This window comes from Entelurus aequoreus, linkage group LG07, assembly GCF_033978785.1.
Source record: "Entelurus aequoreus isolate RoL-2023_Sb linkage group LG07, RoL_Eaeq_v1.1, whole genome shotgun sequence".
Classification (NCBI taxonomy): domain Eukaryota; kingdom Metazoa; phylum Chordata; class Actinopteri; order Syngnathiformes; family Syngnathidae; genus Entelurus; species Entelurus aequoreus.
In genome coordinates this window covers 19,075,436-19,091,996 of record NC_084737.1, presented here as the reverse complement: position 1 = coordinate 19,091,996, position 16,561 = coordinate 19,075,436, and the positions used below count along the sequence as shown (strand labels likewise).

The 16,561-nt window shown below is 34.8% G+C and overlaps 1 protein-coding gene across 6 annotated transcripts in view; it reads left to right on the top strand.

Annotated features, from left to right (window-relative positions):
* The window catches only part of ptpn22 (protein tyrosine phosphatase non-receptor type 22), a 94,096-nt gene that overhangs the window by 76,204 nt on the left and 1,331 nt on the right, over positions 1 to 16,561 (top strand). For 4 of the 6 annotated variants that reach the window (XM_062052780.1, XM_062052777.1, XM_062052779.1 and 1 more), the window contains exons 14-22: positions 2,141 to 2,218; positions 6,215 to 6,286; positions 8,383 to 8,454; positions 8,535 to 8,671; positions 10,986 to 11,013; positions 12,766 to 12,825; positions 14,336 to 14,395; positions 16,335 to 16,435; positions 16,506 to 16,536. In XM_062052780.1, the coding sequence (XP_061908764.1) occupies positions 2,141 to 2,218; positions 6,215 to 6,286; positions 8,383 to 8,454; positions 8,535 to 8,671; positions 10,986 to 11,013; positions 12,766 to 12,825; positions 14,336 to 14,395; positions 16,335 to 16,435; positions 16,506 to 16,536 (639 nt within the window). The remainder of the gene's footprint in view (positions 1 to 2,140; positions 2,219 to 6,214; positions 6,287 to 8,382; positions 8,455 to 8,534; positions 8,672 to 10,985; positions 11,014 to 12,765; positions 12,826 to 14,335; positions 14,396 to 16,334; positions 16,436 to 16,505; positions 16,537 to 16,561) is intronic. The other 2 variants (XM_062052781.1, XM_062052782.1) reach the window with 2 other exon arrangements.

Genomic DNA, 16,561 nt, shown 5'->3' with positions numbered 1-16,561 from the left:
CAAGACTTAAAGGGGAACTGCACTTTTTGAATTTTACATATTGTCATGAAGTTGTCTGTTACTACATTATATATATATTTGCAGTGTGTATATTGTACATATTACACAATGTTATGAAGGTGTCTGTTACAGTGTATATACAAACCCCGTTTCCATATGAGTTGGGAAATTGTGTTAGATGTAAATATAAACGGAATACAATGATTTGCAAATCCTTTTCAACCCATCTTCAATTGAATGTACTACAAAGACAAGATATTTGATGTTCAAAATCATAAACTTTTTTTTTTTTTTGCAAATAGTAATTAACTTAGCATTCCATGGCTGCAACACATGCCAAAGTAGTTGGGAAAGGGCATGTTCACCACTGTGTTACATGGCCTTTCCTTTTAACAACACTCAGTAAACGTTTGGGAACTGAGGAGACACATTTTTGAAGCTTCTCAGGTGGAATTCTTTCCCATTCTTGCTTGATGTACAGCTTAAGTTGTTCAACAGTCCGGGGGTCTCCGTTGTGGTATTTTAGGCTTCATAATGCGCCACACATTTTCAATGGGAGACAGGCCTGGACTACAGGCAGGCCAGTCTAGTACCCGCACTCTTTTTCTATGAAGCCACGTTGATGTAACACGTGGCTTGGCATTGTCTTGCTGAAATAAGCAGGGGCGTCCATGGTAACGTTGCTTGGATGGCAACATATGTTGCTCCAAAACCTGTATGTACCTTTCAGCATTAATGGCGCCTTCACAGATGTGTAAGTTACCCATGTCTTGGGCACTAATACACCCCCATACCATCACAGATGCTGGCTTTTCAACTTTGCGCCTACAACAATCCGGATGGTTCTTTTCCTCTTTGGTCCGGAGGACACGACGTCCACAGTTTCCAAAAACAATTTGAAATGTGGACTCGTCAGACCACAGAACACTTTTCCACTTTGTATCAGTCCATCTTAGATGAGCTCAGGCCCAGCGAAGCCGACGGCGTTTCTGGGTGTTGTTGATAAACGGTTTTCGCCTAGCATAGGAGAGTTTTAACTTGCACTTACAGATGTAGCGACCAACTGTAGTTACTGACAGTGGGTTTCTGAAGTGTTCCTGAGCCCATGTGGTGATATCCTTTACACACTGATGTCGCTTGTTGATGCAGTACAGCCTGAGAGATCGAAGGTCACGGGCCTAGCTGCTTACGTGCAGTGATTTCTCCAGATTCTCTGAACCCTTTGATGATATTACGGACCGTAGATGGTGAAATCCCTAAATTCCTTGCAATAGCTGGTTGAGAAAGGTTTTTCTTAAACTGTTCAACAATTTGCTCACGCATTTGTTGACAAAGTGGTGACCCTCGCCCCATCCTTGTTTGTGAATGACTGAGCATTTCATGGAATCTACTTTTATACCCAATCATGGCACCCACCTGTTCCCAATTTGCCTGTTCACCTGTGGGATGTTCCAAATAAGTGTTTGATGAGCATTCCTCAACTTTATCAGTATTTATTGCCACCTTTCCCAACTTCTTTGTCACGTGTTGCTGGCATCAAATTCTAAAGTTAATGATTATTTACAAAGAAAAAAATGTTTATCAGTTTGAACATCAAATATGTTGTCTTTGTAGCATATTCAACTGAATATGGGTTGAAAATGATTTGCAAATCATTGTATTCCGTTTATATTTACATCTAACACAATTTCCCAACTCATATGGAAACGGGGTTTGTACTTGCAGTGTGTATATTGCACATATTACACATTGTTATGAAGGTGTCTGTTACTACATTGTATATATACTTGCAGTGTCTATATTGTACATGTTACATGTGTTATGTTACTACATTATATATATACATAAACAATTTAACATTTATGAACACATGCACACACAAAAGCACCAACAATTGGTACCATTTAGTACCAGTATCAATGCCTAGGTACGGGGAATTGGTACCGTATCAGTTCAAATGTGAAAGGTAGCATCCTTAGCTGTAGTGTGAGTGTCGAAACTAAAACAGCGTTGTCTAAAATATAAAACAATTTTGTTTAAGGGCAGCTAGGGGTCTTGATACAGATGGATTTAAACATGTATTCATGTGATCTACTGTCCACATATTTAGTTGTTTACCTTGTGCGCTGTTGTTCAATAGGAGCTCATACTGATGAGGACATACCGCCTCCTCTGCCTGAACGAACCCCGGAATCCTATCAACTGGCCGTCCATGCAGGTCGGTATCAGCTCTCCAAACATTGTCATCCTGTGGACAATTCAGCGTTTTTGAATGAAGCAAAACACACGTTTATGGACTGTGGGACGTAGGGGTGTCCTAGTGCGATATCCATACCAGACATCGGTCCGATATCAGCAAAAAAACATAACTTTAAGTAAAGGATGATATATGCTTGCATGTAAAATGTGTTACCGGTACATAAGAGCAGATTGAAGAAGTCGCAGCGTGTTTACTAAACTAGCAGCAGCCCAGATTAGAGATGTCCGATAATATTGGACTGCCGATATTATCGGCCAATAAATGCTTTAAAATGTAATATCGGAAATTATCGATATCGGTTTCAAAATTATCGGTATCGGTTTCAAAAAGTAAAATTTATGACATTTTAAAACGCCGCTGTAATATCTACGACTTTTCACACACACAAGTGAATGCAGGGCATACTTGGTCAACAGCCATACAGGTCACACTGAGGGTGACCGTATAAACAACTTTAACACTGTTACAAATATGCGCCACACGGTGAACCCACACCAAACAAGAATGACAAACACATCCGCACCGTAACACAACATCAACACAACAGAACAAATACCCAGAACCCCTTGCAGCACTAACTCTTCCGGGACGCTACAATATACACCCCCCCCGCCACCCCCTACCCCCTCCCCCCCCACACACCTCAACACCGCCCACCTCAACCTCCTCATGCTCTCTCAGGGAGAGCATGTCCCAAATTCCAGGCTGCTGTTTTAAAGGCATGTTAAAAAAAATTATGCACTTTGTGACTTCAATAATAAATATGGCAGTGCCATGTTGGCATTTTTTCCATAACTTGAGTTGATTTATTTTGGAAAACCTTGTTACATTGTTTAATGCATCCAGCGGGGCATCGCAACAAAATTAGGCATAATAATGTGTTATTTCCACAACTGTATATATCGGTATCGGTTGATATCGGAATCGGTAATTAAGAGTTGGACAATATCGGATATCGGCAAAAAAGCCATTATCGGACATCTCTAGCCCAGATGTTAAAATTACGTTATCAACAATAGCTGACTATATCGGACAGTAGATAATTTCTATGTTGTAATATGGTATATATCGTTATATCGCACAAAAGATGTTAGTCAGCATAGTATTCTCCTTGTCTACTCAAGGTTTGCATGTACTAAAACACGTGCAAACATGATTGTACACAAAACTGATCTACTAAACTTGTGCACAGACGATTGCTCTTCTTTAGTTGAGCAGAATAAGGAGCACAATCCATTCAGCGTGTCTGTCTCGATGAATATGCAGACTATATGCCGATCACCAGAACGCCAAATGGCATCGTCAAACAGCAAATATGATCATTTTGCGGGCGAAGTGTGATTTATCAAGACTAAAATTGTTCTGCAGCTGCTGTTTTGCGTTTGCTGGCTGGCAAACGGCTGTGAGAAAGGCTGCGATCGCGCCCTACGTATGCTTGTCAACATATTTGGGCAGTCAAAAATAAAAATAGCAGACATATTCACATATTGTTAATTCAGCAATATCGTTTTATAATTTTATAGCTGCTACGTGACTTGAGGCGCTGATTAAAAAAAAATTCAATTGATGCATTTTGGTGTCTGCTGGCGTTTTTTAAATGTTTGTTTGTTCATATTGACGATATATTAACAATATATTAACGCATTTTCTTGCGTCTGGAATATTCCCAAGGCAGAGGTGGGTAGTATAGCGCTACGTTTACTCCGTTACATCTACTTGAGTAACTTTTGGGGTAAATTGTACTTCTAAGAGTAGTTTTAATGCAACATACTTTTACTTTTACGCTACTTTTACTCCGCTCCATTTATCTACATTCAGCTCGCTACTCGCTACTGATTTTTATCGATCTGTTAATGCACGCTTTGTTTGTTTTGGTTTGTCAGACAGACCTTCAAAGTAGGATCTATGCATGCCTGCGTTTCACCAATCAAATACAGTCACTGGTGACGTTTTACTCCGTTTCACCAATCGCATGCAGTCACTGGTGACGTTTGACTCCGTTTCACCAATCGCATGCAGTCACTGGTGACGTTTGACTCCGTTTCACCAGTCAAATGCAGTCACTGGTGACGTTTGACTCCGTTTCACCAATCAAATGCAGTCACTGGTGATGTTTGACTCCGTTTCACCAATCAAATGCAGTCACTGGTGACGTTTTACTCCGTTTCACCAATCGCATGCAGTCACTGGTGACGTTTGACTCCGTTTCACCAATCGCATGCAGTCACTGGTGATGTTTGACTCCGTTTCACCAGTCAAATGCAGTCACTGGTGACGTTTGACTCTGTTTCACCAATCAAATGCAGTCACTGGTGATGTTTGACTCCGTTTCACCAATCAAATACAGTCACTGGTGACGTTTTACTCCGTTTCACTAATCGCATGCAGTCACTGGTGACGTTTGACTCCGTTTCACCAATCGCATGCAGTCACTGGTGACGTTTGACTCCGTTTCACCAATCGCATGCAGTCACTGGTGACGTTTGACTCCGTTTCACCAATCGCATGCAGTCACTGGTGACGTTTGACTCCGTTTCACCAATCAAATGCAGTCACTGGTGACGTTTGACTCCGTTTCACCAATCGCATGCAGTCACTGGTGACGTTTGACTCCGTTTCACCAATCAAATGCAGTCACTGGTGACGTTTGACTCCGTTTCACCAATCAAATGCAGTCACTGGTGACGTTTGACTCCGTTTCACCAATCAAACAGAGCCAGGCGGTCACATGATTAACAAGCTTAAGCTTACATGAACTCAACGTCAAATTTGAGGAAGCACATCGCGGTAAGTAACGTTAGTTACTTCGACATATGTGTTTTATGTCGCACGTTTGCACCAAGAAAAATTCCTAGTTTGTGAATCCGTTCTCAAACAATGGCAATAAAACTATTCTGATTCTGATTCTAGTAGATATTTTGGCTGTCACCGTAGGCTGATGTTAGCTTCCCTGCTATGAATCACTGTCAAATGTACATCGTGTGGGGATATTTATTAACGCATTGCAGCCTCATAGAGAGACAGACAGACACACACACACACACATACACACACACACACACACACACACACACACACACACACACACGCATGCATAGAAACACCAATCAGTGTGTTCCCAGATGCAGCCCACACCTATCAGTTTATGGTTTGCGTAAAGGCTAACTTGTTATTTTCCTTTGTAATCTCTGCTTACTGAGCCTATGGTGCTGTTAAGTTATTGTGGCTCAATTTGCCTTAATTTTTTATGTTAATGTATTATTATTAAATATATATTATTGTTTTAGTTGCTTAAAAGATATTCCTGGTTCTGAATTTGCTCATTGCTATTTTTATGTTTTTGTGCATTATTTGTTGCCGTCATCATTAAACGAACAGGTTACTCATAAATTACTCAGTACTTGAGTAGTTTTTTCACAACATACTTTTTACTTTTACTCAAGTAAGTATTTGGGTGACTACTCCTTACTTTTACTTGAGTAATACATCTCTAAAGTAACAGTACTCTTACTTGAATACAATTTCTGGCTACTCTACCTACCTCTGTCCAAAGGCACGCTCGCAGTTAGTGCCAGCTTCTGCCTTCAGCGCGCTAGAAAAAGTGGGTTCCATTGTAGATGCACTGCAGGACTTTGTCTAAAATGCCCATAAAAAGTGGTTCTTATTATATTTTGTCTGCTGCATGATTGATAACGATATTTAAATAAGGCGGTCTGCACCAGTTTTCAATTGCACACACAGTCTTGGTAGATCACACGCAACACGCCCACTATTTTATAGTTTGCACATGCTATTAGGATCTTAGTAAATCAGGGTCTTTGACTCTAATATCCAACTGTTATAGGCAAAATTTGGACTTTTTAAAAGTAGTGCTCGGAGAAGTGTGGCGGAATAATTTGACGTCCTATAAAAAAAAATCATACGTGATGTTCTGATATATGTTTTGGTCTTCAGAGCACTCGAAAAAGTTGGCAGTCATCATCTCGCCTCACGGGGCTTCTGAGCGTGTGGGTGACAAGATACAGGGTGAGAGAACGTTAGCATGACATGATATTAATCCAAATGACTCACACTGTACTGAATGACTGTTACTCTTAAGGACGGTAGAGAAGGAGCAAGACTGCTTACTCTACCACTACTTTTGTAGTACCCATAGGCGAGCTAAAACTAGTTTGTTTCTTCATGTGACCATTTTAGTCATATATTATTCAACATTTGAAAAAAAAAAGCTAAATTTCAGCTAAAAAAGTAACACACATTAAGGTTAGTGTGAAATGTACTTATTGCCCGAGTGCAGCTGGGATAGGCTCCAGCAACACCCCGCGACCCCGAGAAGGACAAGCGGTAGAAAAATTGATTGATGGATGGATGAATTATTCATGGGGTGCAAGTCTTGTTGTGAATTTAGTTTTTGAGATGTTCTGAATTAATAAACGTTGTCCGTTATACTTTATATTTTAGTCGACAAAATTTACTGTAATTTCCGTCGACTAATACTAGAATAAAACAATTTGGATGACTAAAACTAAATGCATTTTCATCAAAAGACTATATGACTAATACTAAATTAAAAACTGCTGTCAAAATTAGCACTGCTCTGAATGTGACATTGGCTAAAATAGGAATGTCTTGATTTAACATGGAAAAGTCATCAATATGTCAATCAATATGTATATGTGTGTATATATATACACAGTATATATATATATATATATATATATATATATATATATATATATATATATATATATATATATATATATATATTTATATATATATATATATATATATATATATATAAAAAATAAAAAATGATATATGTATATATACATATATATATAAATATATTATAAAGTTTAAAAAAAAATCCCATTTGCAGAGTAACCTTTTTGACCAAAAGACAAATAGAATATAAACGAGATATGCAATTCCAGAAGGAATTTTATGTCAATGCTCCAATGTTGAAGTTGAACTGAAATCCTGGAATTTTTTTAGAATTGTTGAAGTAGAGCAAACAATTCCCAAAGAGGCTGAATATTTTGAAGTTGGAACAGTTTGAATCAGATGAAAAATGTGCGAGTTGTGGAACTTGGAAGAATGTCCCATTGGTTTCAATGGGAATTTCCCCCAAAATTTGGGAATTTCGGGAAAAGCGGGAATTTTTTTGAAAATGGTAATAAAAACTTGAATGGTCTGAATGAGTTGAAATGGTTGGTGTTGGAATTTTTCAAATCGGTCGTGAAATATTGAAGCAGTAACATGTTGAATTGGGAAATGGTATTACGGAATTCCTGGAATTTCCGGAATTTTTCCGGTTCAAAAAGCAACTTTGTTTTTTTGTCCTAATTAAGAGGAATGTTTTGACGGTTGAACGGTTGAAGTGGGTCGAAAATTGTGGGAGGAGTAGTCCCCAGAAAAAAAGGGTGGAAATAGGGCTTAGGAACACCAGGAATTCTGGAAAATCCTGGAATTTCTTTGAACTTGGAAAAAGGGTAGTTTGAATTTCCAGAACGGTGGAATATGTTGACGGTGGAATGGTTTGAATCGTTTCAAAATTGTGGAAATGGTGGAAGTTAGAAAAATGGCCAATTCATTTTTAATGGAAAGAATGTCCCGGAAAACTTGGAATTCTGGGAAATCTGGGAATTTTTGGAATTTGTCAAAGGGAAAGCCCGCCATTCCCGAATAGGCTGAACAGTTTGAAGTTGGAACGGTTTGAATCGGGTGAAAAATGTGGAAGGTAAAGCGCGCCAAAATCTGGAGAAGAAGAAGAAGATGAAGTTGAATAATAAATAGATGAATTTTGGCGTAGAAAACCACGTGTGTGACTGCTTTGGAGCATTCAACCAATTACTGATCTTCCAACACCACAGCAATATTTGTCCTATTCACGGAGAATGTTGGGGTTTGGGTGTAAGAAGAACCAAGTATCGACATCACCAAAAGGCTCAGGAATTTAGGAGGGCCATAAAAGTGTCTTATTTCTCATAAAACCCAGGCACAGTTAGTTAAGTAAGAACCACTACATAAACATGTAGGCTAAAATTGTAGTTTGGACAAGAGTTTACTAAAATATTAGTTATGCTGTAATGAGAGATCGCTCAAATTCTTGTCTATCTTAGACATTCCTGCTTCACCTGCACCATCGCTTCCAGACAGAACCCCAGAATCGTATGAGCTGGCTTGTCATCAAGGTGCGAAACATGGTCTGTTGAATAGACATCTAATAGATTGGTATTTAAAAGAATGGATTGTTTCTACATGGGCCATGCAGCTCCTGTTGGCAATCAGCGAGCGGTCACGCCAGCAGTGAACCTCAGCAGAATCGGGACGTCCTCAGAGTGGTCAGGAACCTCCAGGCTGGTCAGCGCCACTCAGGAGGCAGAAACAAAACCATGGCTGAGAACTAAGGTGAGAATCATGTCTTCTTGTCTTCTGGTGTGTCACCTCATAGTGCTTTTATTGTAGGGTTGTCCCCATCCTATATGGATATCGGTCCGATAGCAGCAAAAACAAAACAGGTATTAGACATGATATCATGTGAGATTTCATGTCCAATACAAGCAGTGGGTGTGTGTGTATAATATATATATATATATATATATATATATATATATATATATATATATATATATATATATATATATATATATATATATATATATATATATATATATATATATATATATGTATATATATATATATATATGTATATATGTATGTATGTATGTATGTATGTATGTATGTATGTATGTATGTATGTATGTATGTATGTATGTACGTATATATATATATAATATACTGTATATATATACAATGTATCTATATGTATATATATATATGTACATACGTACATACATACATACATACATACATATATATAATATACTGTATATATATACAATGTATCTATATGTATATATATATATATATATATATATATATATATATATATATATATATATATATATATATATATATATATATATATATATATATACACAATGTATCTATATGTATATGTGTATATATATTGTAGCTGAGATAGGCTCCAGCGCCCCCCGCGACCCCGAAGGGAATAATGGATGGATGGATATATATATACATATATATATGTATATATACATATAGATACATTGTATATATATATATATATATATATATATATATATATATATATATATATATATATATATAATATATATATACATATATATATATACATATATATATATATATATATATATATATACACACACACACATTATATATATATATACATATAGATACATTGTATGTATATATATACATATAGATACATTGTATATACATATATATATACATTGTATATATATGTATCTACATATATACATATAGATACATTGTATATTTATATATATATATATATACATATATGCACACACACACATACACATATTTATATATATATATACACATATATATGTATATATATATATATATATAACATAATTGAATAAACATATACATAATATATATTTATTTAAATACATATTTATAAATAATACATATATTTTTAAATATATATATTATGCATATTTTATTCATTTATATTGTATACATATATACATACAAACATTTATACATACACAAATATGCATATATAATATAACTAATATATATTTATATAAATACATACATAATATAATTATACAATGTACATATATATATACATATACATAGAACATATAATAATGAATGATAATGGTTGGTCTTTTCTTCTTTTTTACTAAAGTAATTTACAAAAGGTAAACATGCTAGGCTATAGGCTACTAGATGCTAGCAGCTACGCAACAGCTAAGCACACAATAGCACACAAGCTAGACATAGGTAATAATCATTGGGAAAAAAAGTCAGCACATTTGTCAACATAAACCAGTATCAAATAATTATAGTTGAATATTACTTACACATACAAAGTCTCCAAGGCACTATTGGAAAGTAGCCAGTAACAAATGTGTCCACATCATTCAACTTCCTGCGTCATGAGCTTAGCTTCATGAATTATTGTGAACACTAGGTGTCACCAAAGAAAAAAAAGAGATTACCGCTCCACTTCAACTTAAAGACAGCGTAAGTCCATTCCAGACAGTTAATAATAAATATGTTGGTCTTTTTCATAGCCGCCATTGTTCTGTTTGACTCATTTCACTCGATTAAACCTTTTCTAACATTCCACACTACTAAATAATACAAGTATGTATGATTCCTGCTGATAGGGTAGACTTATTTTTTATTCCACAATGGGGGAATTATGTGGTTGTGGTGTAATCTTTTTACATACAGTAACAAAAGTAAAACTTAATGAAAATCTACAAGTTAATAATACTACCTTTATAAATAACACTCTAAAAGGATAGCACTCCAACTGCACGCTAACAGAGTAGCCACCCGTATTTCTTTCAGGTTGATGACAATAACGCATTCTATTCTAGTCTATAAAAGAAAAACACCTTATTAACAATATCGCACACTGACTGACAGAAAGTTCGGCACACCAAGAAAAAAAAAACAGATCCCAGTAATCACTTAAGTGTGTCATGGCTGTGGGTGCAGACAACCTGCGGTATCACTCCTTCCTGCACTGTGGATGCAACAGTATCGGTATCGGTACTCAAGGTTGTATCGTCACACCTACTTGAAGAGTATCGGACACGGTAAACACCTCATTGTCTTTGTTTTGCAGAGCCTGAGAGCAAAAATGACCCTAACAGGTAAGATTATAGTAAACTTGATGTGGAGTAAAATGAGCAAAATACCGGTGAAGTAATTAATAATTAGCAGGGAAGAAAATTATTAAGTTAAACTTTTGCAACTAAAATTATCACTAAAACAAGAGCCACACTATATCAAGTGTGACATATCTATGTTTGTTATTATTCAATTAATGACCACATTTTTTTTCAAAATGTACAACCTTTGAATGATTAAATGGACTATGAAGGTAGATTTATTTTTTATTTTTACTACAAACGCTTTTTTTTTACACTGAATTTGTGTCACTGCATTTTTTTAGTTTAAATTTTGTGAACTGAATTTATTTTTTATCAAATTATGCTGATTATTTCATTTAATAAAATGTGTGAGTAAAATGTTTATTTAAAAATTCAGCTTGTGTTTTAAAATTCAGTGCAAAAAAATATATTTACCTTAAGTGATTTTTCAGTTTTAAAGCCACAAATATTTCTGCACAGAATTTTCTTTACACTGAAGTTTTATACACTGATTTTTCTATAGTGAATTTTTAAGCACTCAATTTTAAGACAAACTGATTTTTAAACACACAAATTTTGTTGGAAAATGTTTATTCAATGAAATTCAAAAAATCAAAAAATGTAGTTACGTAAATTTAGTGTAAAAAATTAATTTTTGTAATAAAGACACAAACAAACCTTTGTATGGGTCTCGAGTTTTGAAGCAACACATTTTTCTACACTGAGATTTTTTTACACTGAATTTTTATACAATTTTTTTTTTTTTTAAAGGAATTTTTATACAATTTTTTTTTTTTATACTGAATTTTTATACGATGAATTATTTTTACACTGAATTTTTATACAATTTTTTTTTACAATGAATTTTTATGATTTTTTTTTTTTCAATTAATTTTTATACCATTTTTTTTACACTGAATTTTTATACAATAATTTTTTCCTGCACTGAATTTTTGTACAATGATTTTTTTACACTGAATTTTTATACGATTACTTTTTTTTTACACTGAATTTTTATACGATACATTTTTTTTACACTAAAAATTTTTTACACTAAATTTTTATACAATGATTATTTTTTTACACTGAATTTTAAAACACTAGATGAGCAAACGGAATTTTTAAGGACAAAACATTTGGCTCAAAAATTTTTACACAATAAAGTTTGATCACAAAATTCAAAAACGCCAAAAAATGTTACATAAATTTTGTGTAAAAAAAAAAAAAAAAAAGCTTTTGTAATAAAGACACAAATTAACCTTCATACACTTCCAGTAAATTAAGACAAAAGCAATTGTGACTGCAACCTTTTGACAACTTATTGGTTGGTTCTGCACTAAATTTTTTTACACAGAATTTGCATACACTGATTATTTTTACACTGAATACATCTTGACACTGAATTTTTATATGGAAAAAATTTTTACATCGATTTTTAAATGATTGCCTTTTAACAGACTGAATTTTTAAACACTGATTTGGCTGACACATTTTTATGTAATAAAACTAACAGCGTAATTTGATGTCAATCAATCAATCAATGTTTATTTATATAGCCCTAAATCACAAGTGTCTCAAAGGGCTGTACAAGCCACGACGACATCCTCGGTACAGAGCCCAGTAAAAAAAAAGAAAAAATTCCGTTCACAAAATTTAAACGCTAAAAATTCAGTTCCATAAATTTGATGTCCATATAAAGCTATTGTAATACAGACACAAATGAACCTCTATATTGTTGCGTTTGATCGACAGAAGCACCGCAGACTCCATTGTGGCTTCCATCGTCACCTGCCTTTGCCGGAGCAGCAAGTGGTGAGTTGAACTTCCATCTTTAAAGCTGACATGTTGGAACTACCATACACCAACTTTTATTGGCAACATTACTGCAGACACTACTACGGCATGTAGCACGAAATATTCACGCCGCTTATGACGTCATAACAGGGCTAATGTTAGCATATGCTAGCTAAAACATCAAAACATCTAGGCTGAAACATGAATATTTCTACTGACACACATGAGGTTTTTCATAGTTTGTAGGTAAACATTGAAGAGTTACCACTAAATCACTCAAAAACATAAAAAACATTTTTATACAAAGTTGTTTTTTTTTTACGCTGAATTTTTATATGATTTTTTTTTTACAGTGATTTTTTTTACACTGAATTTTTATATGATGATTCCTTTCTACACTGAATTTGTATACAATTTTTTGTTTTACACCGAATTTTTATACTAAGTTTTTTTTTACACTGAATTTTTATACAATGATTTTTTTTTACAGTGATTTTTTTTACACTGAATTTTTATACGATGATTTTTTTTACACTGAAATTTTAGACTATTTTTTTTTCACACTGAATTTTTATAAGATTTTCTTTTTTTACATTGAATTTTTATACGATAAATTTTTTTTACACTGAATTTTTTTACACTGAAATTTTATACAATGATTTTTTTTTACACTGAATTTGTATACAATGATTTTTTTTACACTGAAATTTTATAAGATTTTTTTTTTTACACTGAATTTTTATAAGATTTTTTTTTTTACATTGAGTTTTTATACGATTAATTTTTTTTACACAATTTTTTTACACTGAAATTTTATACAATGATTTTTTTTACACTGAATTTTTATATGATTATTTTTTTACAATTAATTTTATAAGATTTTTTTTACACAGAATTTTTATACTAAGTTTTTTTTTACATTGAATTTTTATACAATTATTTTTTTTTTACACTGAATTTTTTTACGATGATTTTTTTTACACTGAAATTTTATCCGATTTTTTTTTTTTCACACTGAATTTTTATACGATTAATTTTTTTTACACTGAATTTTTTTTACACTGAAATTTTATACGATTATTTTTTTACACTGAATTTTAAAACACTAGTTTAACAAACTGAATTTTTAAAGACAAAACATGTGGCTCACAAATTTTTACACAATAAAATTTGATCACAAAATACAAAAGCCCAAAAATTTGTTACATCAATTTAGTGTAAAAAAAACAAATAATTTTATACGCTGATTTTTTTTACACTGAATATCTTGACACTGAATTTTAATATGGAACATTTTTTTACACCGATTTTTAAATTATTGCATTTTAACAGACTGAATTTTGAAACACAGACTTGGCTGACACATTTTAATTTAATAAAATTAACACCGTAATTTGATGCAAAAACAAAAAAATTCCGTTCACAAAATTCAAACGCTAAAAATTCAGTTCCATAAATTGTGTGTCCATAAAAAGCTATAGTAATACAGACACAAATGAACCTCCATATTGTTGCGTTTGATCGACAGAAGCACCGCAGACTCCATTGTGGCTTCCATCGTCACCTGCCTTTGCCGGAGCAGGAAGTGGTGAGTTGAACTTCCATCTTTAAAGCTGATATGTTGGAACTACCATACACCAACTTTTATTGGCAACATTACTGCAGACACTACTACGGCATATAGCACGAAATATTCACGCCATTTATGACGTCATAACAGGGCTAAAGTTAGCATACGCTCGCTAAAACATCAAAACATCTAGGCTGAAACGTGAATATTTTTACTGACACACACAAGGTTGTTTGTAGTAAACATTGAAGAGTTACGACTAAATCCCTGATCAGAGCATCCCTACTCGTGTCACTTTTTACAGTTTGAGTGCGGTCATGTGGTCCGTTTGATTGGTGAAACAGAGTCATGTGACACAAGTCTCTCCAACGATCCAAATGAATGCGTCTTTGCAAACAGTAAATAATAGATTATAAATAAATATTCAGGCATGGGAAAGTTTTTTAACATTAATTTCCGTGTCAAAATAACGATTCCGCGCACTAATACACCCACATGCCATCACAGATGCTGGCTTTTGAACTCTGCGTCTAAAGCATTCCGGATGGTTCTTTTCCTCTTTGTTCCAAAGGACACAACGTCCACGGTTTCCGAAAACAATTTGAAATGTGGACTCGTCAGACCACAGAACACTTTTCCACTTTGCATCAGTCCATCTTAGATGAGCTCGGGCCCAGCGAAGCCGGCGGCGTTTCTGGGTGTTGTTGATAAATGGCTTTCGCTTTGCATAGTAGAGTTTTAACTTGCACTTACAGATGTAGCGACCAACTGTAGTTACTGACAGTGGTTTTCTGAAGGGTTCCTGAGCCCATGTGGTGATATCCTTTACACACTGATGTCGCTTTTTGATGCAGTACCGCCTGAAGGATCGAAGGTCCGTAATATCGTCGCTTACCTGCAGTGATTTCTCCAGATTCTCCGAACCTTTTGATGATATTACAGACCGTAGATGGTGACATCCCTAAATTCCTTGCAATAGCTTGTTGAGAAATGTTGTTCTTAAACTGTTGGGACAATTTGCTCACACATTTGTTCACAAAGTGGTGACCCTCGCCCCACCCTTGTTTGTGAATGACTGAGCATTTCATGGAAGCTGCTTTTATACCCAATCATGGCACCCACCTGTTCCCAATTAGCCTGTTCACCTGTGGGATGTTGCAAATAAGTGTTTGATGAGCATTCCTCAACTTTCTCAGTCTTTTTTGCCACTTGTGCCAGCTTTTTTTTAAACATGCTGCAGGCATCAAATTCCAAATGAGCTGATATTTGCAAAAAATAAAAGTTTTCCAGTTCGAGCGTTAAATATCTTGTCTCTGCAGTCTATTCAATTGAATATAGGTTGAAAAGGATTAGCAAATCATTGTATTCTGTTTTTATTTACCATTTACACAACGTGCCAACTTCACTGGTTTTGGGCTTTGTATATTTTCGAAATGACTGATGTAAACAGAGGTCACTACACAGGAAGTATATTACCTGAGGGGGCGTGGCATTTTATAGAGTTTGACATTTTCAATGATAATAATGTGAGTAAATTACTAAAAAAAAAATCTGAAAATTTCTGTGGTACATTAAATGTCACATGTAATTGCCAAAAGAGTGTAGAAATGCACCCAATTGCAATGTTGCATTTAAACGACTGATAGTGTTTCTTCACCTGGCTCCTCTGTACTCGGCCATGCATTCATCTGTATGTGTGTGTGTGTGTGTGTGAGTGATGATGGGAGATGTGGGTCATCGGACATTGTTTTTAGTCTGTAAAGCACTTCGTGTTGCATTTTTTTATGTATGAAAAGCACTTTTAAATAAAGTTTGTGGGATCGATTGACTTATTTATCCGAAAAGTCACCTAGGTAAACGTAACACTACACCTCTCCGCATTGAACCGATAGCAGACCCAGAATTGATGACATCATACCAACAATAGCAACGGATAAAACTTGCTGTTCTTTTGCAGCGTCAGCGCAAGTTAGCGCCAGCAACCACAAGTGGCCTCTCTCTGACGCCGCCGAGGTGGCGGCGGACAAAAACGAGGACAAGGAACCGTCCAGAAAAAAGGTATCACTACGTTCGTCACATGTGTCGGTCCAAAAGTGGGGTGGTGATTCAATAACGTTGTCTCCTTCAGAGTCTGAGATTGTTCAAACACCAGCAGAAATGTGAGTCGTCCTAACTCCTGACAAA